We start from the raw sequence: 8,888 nt of genomic DNA, 5'->3' as shown, positions 1-8,888 counted from the left end.
TATAATAAACAGATTTCGACGTTTCGAATTTTTATTTACTCGAAACATAAAAATTACAAAATATAATAACAAAATCTTGTAAAATCAAACAAAAATTTGGACTATTATTCCACAATAGCCATTTTGTCACCAACTACGGCAGCGGCCATAGCAGTACGGCAACGAAGTACTAAACTAGTTAGTAAAAGTAACCATAAAACGATGGGTGCGTTTAATAAAGCAGCTACTGCACTTGTCTTGTACATAGCAACTGTTGCAAGTAATGAAACGGCATTCGCAAGTAAAATAACGGCTAAGCCCTGTGAACATTCGAAAAAGGAAAAATATACGTAATGGAATTCTTTTTTTTTCATTGAATAATTGCGTACTTACCAAATCGAGATTTTTTAATGCATAGATAACAATGACGTACGTCCAACATAAAGCTAATTGACCGCCATATGCTACAAGAGCTGGATTTTTGGTTGCTGTTTCTGTAACGAAAAATTCCAAACTGATTAGGATAGGAACGACAGTCACTGTGTTTTTCCTGACATGACAAGTTCAGTATTTTTTAACAAATAATATTTCCAATAGAAAATATTTCCAAAAACGTTCATTGAATGTAAGTTATAAAAAATTTTGGGGATTTACGTCTCAAATAATGTAAGATTAAAAATTGGAAATGAAATTTCCATTAATAAACTATTCTCATTGATAAACCACAGAAATTTTTAACCAAAAGTGTTACCCAGAAAGATTTTATCAAAATTTTCTATGTAGGAGCAGGAAAGGCTACGTTGCCTATCCTCTTTCAAAAGTTTCAGAAGGGGTCACCGGGGTCTTTACTTAATTATTCAATGTTAAAGTTCGAGTTTAATTGCATTGCTCTTATGGAGAAGTCACAAAAAAACGTAATATTTTGAAAGTTTTTGATAATTTTCACTTGAAATAAAAAAAGGATAAATGAAAAAAAAAACTTTTTAATAGAAAGAAAATATACCAGCAATTTCATAGAAAAGGAAAAAAGAAAAGTGTCTATTTATTAGGAATGAAATTTTTTACTATTTTTAACTTTGACGATGAATTTTGTTCTAACTTAATGAATTTAGATGAAAAATAAAAAGAAAATTTTCCGATATCTTCCTTGGTTTTCGAAATATCGAATAGCTTTATCTTTAAAAAAAATTTTCTATTTTCCAGATTTTGAAAATAATACCAGATATCGAAAAATTTTCTTCTTACTTTTCGTCTTATATGGTCAAGGTACAACATAATTCACCATCAAAATTGAAAATATATTTGATCCTTCCTCTACCTCGCTCCGATTTCTTTAAAATTTGTTCGAATAAAATGCGATTTGATTCCAAAAATTTAATCATCTATAAATAAATAAATTTAAAAAAATCATTATGCATTTGTCTTTCAAACTTTTATAAAAATTCAAAGAATTTTTTATTTTAAAGAAATCAACGATTAATTATTAATTAAGTCTTTAAGTACAGATTAAACTAAATAGAGTTAATTGCTTAAATATTCTGTGCATACTTCAAAATCAATATTTATTTTTGTAATATTTATAAAATTAAAAATATTGTTACACTAAGTAGGACCATAAAATCATAATAACATAAGAAGTAAAAGGTCATATATTGATTAACATCTATAGTTGAAAATGTGGTCAATCATTAGGTCCTTCCTTTAAAAAAAATTCATTTTATCAGGAATATTACGGAGCATTCCAATATATCGCAGGAGTATTTAGCCACGCTTTAATCACCTTTAAAGATCTTAGATTAAAAAAAAAATGTTTTTGGTCAAAGGTATAGTGTGCATAAAAGAGTAGATAATTTTCACTGGCTTTGTACTTTTAATATTTTTGAAAAAAAAAAACAAATTTTACAGACTTGCCATAGCTAAAAATCGATTGTTTACAAAGAAATTGTTGATAGGAATATTTATTTTAAAATAATTGTAAACTTTTGAAGTTTGTGATACAATTTTTAAAATTTAATCATTTAATTTCCTGTAAACACATTTCTATTTATAAATGGGATTTCAAAAAAATTTAACCGGTTTTATTTATAAATCAACTATGAAAAAAGGCTGGGATAAAAGAATTGTGAAAAAATTGATTAAAAAAAAAAAACACAAATTCAAAGTTGATCCATGAAAAAATTAAATTTTTTGCCAAATCAATTTTTTTACTAATGGCTTATATTTTTTAAGACCCTTATTAATGTTCATTAAGAAAAATTTGGGCTTTTAATTTGATCTAGCAATGTAAAATTGAAAAAAATAAACCATTAAATTAAACCAATAATTTTCCATTAAAGGAAATCGATGTTTTTAAATAGATTTATTTGTTTACATCGGAAAATATAATCGATTATTTAATAATCAATTTTTTTTATATTAAATTCAGTGGAACCACGATATCCGGACCCTGGCTTATCCGACACCCCCTTCAAGCCGACATGTCTATTATTAGCGAATATTTTTTTGGCAATCTTCGCTAATGTAGATAATGCATGATTGAACAGGTTACAACTTTGTGCTCGGCGGTGTTGAATTACAAAGTATTATTTTGTAAAAAATTCCGAATTTAAGGGAGTCTTAGACAATACTCTATAATCCGAGAAATTTGATACTTCGACACGGCCCTGCAAAACGTTTAGCGAAGTACCGTGGTTCCACTGTCGTAAAAATCACCAACGCGACATTTAACTTGATTTTTCTTTAACGAAATATTAAATTTATTATAAAATTACGACTTACCTCCCTTCATACCGGCACTAGCATTAAAAACTAAGGCGGCTGCTACACCACTAGCTGCTAAAGTGGTAATCCATGCAACATTGAATAAGTCTTTGGCGTTTGCCCACTCTGGTATATTCTTCATTGTACCTAACCATTTTTGTGCATCATCTTCGTTAACCAAATAAATTGCTCGTGAAACAATAACTGGTAAGATAGCTGATATGATTATCCGTTCAACTGAAGAGTCACCGTAAGCCATATTGATTGATTGATTTATATTTATTGACTAATAAAATATAAGTAATAAAATTTTTGTTATTAAATGTTGCTGCGTTCACGCATTCACTACTATTTAAAAAAATTTATTGATTGCAACTGTTTATATTAAGAAAAATCAGATAGTGGAAAATTTCTTATTACTGGGATCATTTATTTTTTAAATTCATGTGAGGTAGTAAGAGTTAGTCGATGCAGATTTTTTAAAAAATGCATTTGATTTTAACACCAAGAATCTTGTTGTCCTTGTATTTATACGATATAACAACTATCTCACGTAATGCCACCTTTTCCTATTGTTTAATAGTAAATGGTGGTGATATATTTACATTTTAGTTTCTACCTCCATATATCGTTAAAAAAAATACTATTTGTAAAGGATAATTAATTGTAGAGAGCTTTACTTTGTGGAACTCCATAATTAAGAAATAATATTTCCAATTTTCTTTGCTTAGTCCACTTTTATTTATTTAATATTTTAATAATTTAAAATATTTTTGTGAAAATATCTATGTTAAATGTCACAGTTATGAAAGTGTCTATGTTAGACGAAACATGTCAAAAAAATTTTAAATTATTAAAATACTAGCTGTTAAACCCGCTTCGCTGGGTTGTTTTTGCACATTTAAATATCAAAATTGTTAAATGAAAGACTTTTTTTTTAATTCTCTCTGTGTGTACGGAACAGTAAGATTTTTTTGGCCGATCCCAATATTATGTCTACACTCTCTGTGTGTACGGAAAAGTAAGGGAAAGATCGATAGAAACCCATGGAACATTCCAGAATATTCGAGAAAGTTCTAGAAAATTCAATAGAAATCCATAGAACATTCCAGAATGTTCGAGAAAATTCTAGAAAATTCGATAGAAATCCATAGAACATTCCAGAATGTTCGAGAAAATTCTAGAAAATTCGATAGAAATCCATAGAACATTCCAGAATGTTCGAGAAAATTCTAGAAAATTCGACAGAAACCCATGGAACATTCCAGATTGTTCGAGAAAGTTTGATAAACTTCAATAAAAATCCATACAAAATTCGAGAATATTCGAGAAAGTTCTAGAAAATTCGATAGAAATCCATAGAACATTCCAGAATATTCGAGAAAATTCTAGAAAATTCGATAGAAATCCATGGAACATTCCAGAATTTTCGAGAAAAATCGAAAGACATTTGCGCCAGTAGCGCCATCTAGTGAAAATTGTACTATTGACAGTGGGGCCTATTGTACTATTAGAACTATTTTTTTAATATATTTTCTATGAATTCCTAGATCATTTTTAATTCCACCCCCACCAAACTCCCTTATTCACAATGGGAGCCTAAGGGCTACCCAATGACATAATCCCCTACCGAAGGTCAATGGTTAGTTTTAGGGAAAATCGGGGACATACAAACAAACACTCTCTTTTTATATATATAGATTAAATAAATAAAAGTGGACTAAGCAAAGAAAATTGGAAATTTTATTTCTTCAATCCTGTTTGTAAGGACTATGTTCTTGGTTTACGAAAATATGTTCTTAGCAATTGTATTGTAAGTAAATATATTTTGGTTTTCGAGTATTTACCTAAATTACTTGTTTAGAGAAATCAGTAAACAATTGTTTCAATAAATTTTCACGTCTGTTATTATACATATTTTCTTTTTATACCATGTATATGAAATATATCAAGGTATACTAAGTTTAGTCCCAAGTTTGTAACGCTAAAAATATTGTTACTACGAACTAAATTTTGGTATAGGTGTTCATAAAATCACCTAATTAGTCCAGTTTCGGTTGTCTGTCCGTCTGTCCGTTAACACGATAGCTCAAAAATGAAAAGAGATATTAAGCTGAAATTTTTATAGCGTGCTCAGGACGTAAAAAAGTGAGGTCGAGTTCGTAAATGAGCAGCATAGGCCATTGGGTCTTGGGTCTTTTGAAGAAGGAAGAAATTGGAAATTTTGTAAACCGTTAGAGATAGAACAAAGGTTTAAATGTAAAAAATGTTTCTCATAAAAAAATAAACAACATTTGTTTGAAACACTTTTTCGTAAATATCACTCTTTACCCGTGAGAGTTCAAACTAGGTGCAAATTATATAGTTTGTATTATATGGGAATATCAGTTAAGTGTATGTATGTTTGGCTATCTTTCATCAACACTGTCTTTACATGGTATTTCAACAATTAATTCTGTCAATTGTTTTTTCACTTGTTTTTATATCTTTTTGTTCTATAATCTATAATATAAAAATGAATCGCTGAATGTGTTGAAGCGCAAATCTCGAGAGCAGCTGAACCGAATTCACTAATTTTTTTTTATAATAGTCCTTGAAGTACGAGGATGGCTCTTACAGAGATTAAAATTTAAAAAATTGCATGAAAAAGTCTAAAAAAAAAGATTCGTAATAGTAATTAAAAGTCAATTTAAACTTCAATACCATAGCATAAAGTTTAAGCGTTAGTAGAGGGGTTCCTGGAAAGCAAAACAATTGATTGACGTTAGTATCGTATAAATAGAAAGAACTAGCTGACTCGGTGTCCCGAATAGAATAATTAAGTGTTAGTAGAGGGGTTCCTGGAAAGCAAAACAATTGAGTGACGTTAGTATCGTATAAATAGAAAGTACTAGCTGACTCGGTGTCCCGAATAGCAGAATAAGTATTAAAAAAAAAAAAAAGGAATCGACTGTTAGGCGGTACGAAGCTCACCGAGTCAGCTAGTGTTTCGTAATTCAATATATATGTTATAGGAAAAGTTGATTGCTAGTAAGAGTTGCAGTGGCGTAACTATACCATCTGCAGCCCGTGGTAAATTCTTTTGATGAGGCCCTATCAGTAAAAATCGTCACGTTGTACTTAGTTTAGTTTTAATAAACAACCTAAGTAGTTATCCAACATTAATAATAATTTGATTTTCAATATTATGGGTTTATACATTTACAATGAAATAACGATTTCAATAAGATATTTAATAAGAAAAATCTTTTCTTCGAGCTTTCTGTTTTTTATTAATTTTAGTTTTGCAAATGAATGTTCAGCACTAGCTGTAGTCACGGGAATTGTAACAAATAACATTAATGCAGTGCATACTTCAGGAAAGCTGCAGGACATAAAATGATTCTTTATTAATAATAAATCAGTAAGGTCTCTAATACACGAAGACTTTTCTATTTTGTCTCTGAAAGTGGACCGAAAACTGAGAATCTCCCTGGTAAGTAATTCAGATATGTCTTTTTCAGAAATTCTAGAGCCTTTTTTTAATAAATCTGTGTCATTTAAAATTTGTATAGTTAAAGGCTGCAAAACACTTAAATTGGAAACAATTTCATTTATCGGAAGGAAATGCGATTTCAGTTAATTGATAATGATGTCCAATACTCGATAAAATAAGTTCGTCAAAATGGCGTTTTACTTTTCTCTGATAATTTTTAGAAATTTCAGGAATTATGGACCATTTTTCTGCTACACTATTCGTCGACTTATTCTCAAATTTTTCTCGCAAATATAGAGGTAATGCGTCGTTCTTACGTTCTTAGAATTTTTAAAATTTAATATTCTATTCAATAAATTGTTTATAAATAACACTGACCAAGTTGCTGGATGTCAGTCCGTCTGTCGATGTATAAGTATAGCTTTATAGGACAACTAATATCAATTACGCATAATTATTACGCATAATAATCATAATTAATATTTATATATTTATTTACTTGATATGCCCTATTGGGCTAATCAACCCATACATTAGCTCTAATAAATAAATAAAATTAAATAAAAATATATTACTACCATATAACACAAAAAAAAATTTTTTTTCCTTACAAAAAAATTTTTCTTTTGGACGCATTATTATCAATCAAATTCTGTTTCAAGGGCGGTTTTTTTTTTTCATTTGTCTACGCATACGTTCTACTGACTTAGTACACTAGTATCATCCGGATGACCGTAAAAAATGATCTTGCGCGTGGTTTGGAAACAATTTTAAAATTTCTAGCACAGTTTTACTAGATACCCAAACACATATGTGAAGAAAAAAACCTCCATTAATAACTCAGACCTCACTAATAATATAAAAATCAATTAGAAGAAATTTTTCGACCGATATTTCGCACGTTACCGATCAATTAATCAAGCAACTATTGAAGAAAATTTTATGCACAGACAGGTTTATAAAAAAGCACGCGTATATGAGCTATTGCAAAAACGCTCTTCTTGGGCATATTAAAAACTAACTTTTCACTAAGGGTCGTTGAAAAATATATTTTTTTCAAAGAGATACAGGCGTTTAAAAAAAATAAATTGCAATTTTTAACATTTTTTTTTTTTCAATAAATTTTTTATTAGATATTTTTTTGAAATCTAACTGGGCTAGATCGATCCGAACTAAGTTACGCATTTTTTGTTGGAAACTTTTTTTGACATAAAGCGTATTTTAAAAAAACTGATTTTAACCAACTTTGGCAGCCATTTTGAATGTGATCCCGCACTTTAAAAGTGTAAAACATTGAATTCTACGGAAAATGTTCGACTTTTCACATGTATCGATTTGTTGTATCTTGGCTTTGGCTCGCAAAATTTAGATTGATCAGTCTATTATCAAAACAATGTATTGTCTATTATCATAAACAAAGTGAAACGTTGGATCGGAAGTGTCATGTCATGAAACATAAATTATTTTGCCCGATAACCTCATTGCGCTACTGTTCAGTATTTCTCTTTAAAAATTTCCCACTTTCAAAGACTGCTTGCTCATCCGTAGCATTCAAAATACTTTATAAACACATTAACCCTTCTTTCCTCCGATCAAGCCTATTAGCCTCGCTGATTCCAAGATAGTCAAAGATTAAATGGCTATCATATTCTTTGGCTATCAAATTTATTTTTATTTTCCCAGAAGTATCTTCCCAAGCGGTAGTTAGCCAGCACTCTACTCGTGCTTTTCTGCGCTACTGCCAAAGTATAAGGCGGTCAATTTTGTTGAAAATGTCCAAGGAGGGCATATCTTTTATATTATGAAACATGCCTCTTCTGTGAAAAACATGTAATTGTCCTTTGATATACTCTTTTTTTGACTATAAGGGATATTCCTATCAGTAAGTTTATTTATGCCAGTTTCAAACTCCTGAACTAGCTCGAAGATGTTGTCTTTTAGCCCATGGTCGAAACTACAATAATCGATATCGTTGAGCTTTGCTAACGACAGTAAATTTGATTCAGGTTTAACCTAAGCTTATGCCGAAATCGACAGTAGTCGTTGAATACTTACAGAACGTGACTGGTCACGTTTTTGCAAAAAATGGGAGTGCTATATTTTTCAAGCATCTTAATATTTCTCCAGCCTGTTTTTCTGTCACATCACGAGATCTTCCTAAATTCTTTATCAATTTCCCAGATTTACCCTTCATTTTAAAGCTTATCTTGTGCTGGCTAATGACGAAAAACAGACTAACGGTCTAAATCGGTCCTCAGTTTTCTTGCTCTCACTCCAGTTTTATTTATTTTATTAACTGAACATGAGCGCGAAATATAAACTTAATATTTTATATTTACTTAATATTTTAGACATAAATGTTAGGGGTGAAGAAAAGTACACCTGAACAGCAAGTATGCAATTTTGAAAGTCATCTTAGGAATAGTTGGTCATCTTTGGCTCAGGTGTCTTATACTTAATATTTTTGACTTAAATGTTAGACGTGAAGAAAAGTGCACCTGAACAGTAATTGAACCCAAAAACCGTAGAAGAAGGACACTGCATATCCTTCCTTTTTTCTTTAATATAAGGCCTTTTTTATTATAATTTTTATTACAATTATTGGAGAGGATTTTTGTTACAGGAATAAAATGGTGTAATTTAATAACAACAATAATTTTATAGTATAGTCATC

At 29.9% G+C, this 8,888-nt stretch overlaps 1 protein-coding gene across 1 annotated transcript; it reads right to left on the bottom strand.

The window, feature by feature from the left end:
* LOC123290367 lies at positions 1 to 3,095 on the bottom strand. Its single transcript, XM_044870512.1, has 3 exons — positions 2,758 to 3,095; positions 373 to 473; positions 1 to 299 (listed from the first exon to the last, which is right to left on the bottom strand). Exons 1-3 carry the CDS (start codon positions 2,996 to 2,998, stop codon positions 105 to 107), a joined length of 537 nt encoding a protein of 178 aa, XP_044726447.1. The 5' UTR covers positions 2,999 to 3,095; the 3' UTR covers positions 1 to 104.
* Positions 3,096 to 8,888: the final 5,793 nt, after the last annotated feature.

This window comes from Chrysoperla carnea, chromosome 1 (genome assembly GCF_905475395.1).
Source record: "Chrysoperla carnea chromosome 1, inChrCarn1.1, whole genome shotgun sequence".
Lineage (NCBI taxonomy): Eukaryota > Metazoa > Arthropoda > Insecta > Neuroptera > Chrysopidae > Chrysoperla > Chrysoperla carnea.
Note: the sequence above shows the minus strand (reverse complement) of the source record. Positions and strands in the feature narration are given on the sequence as shown.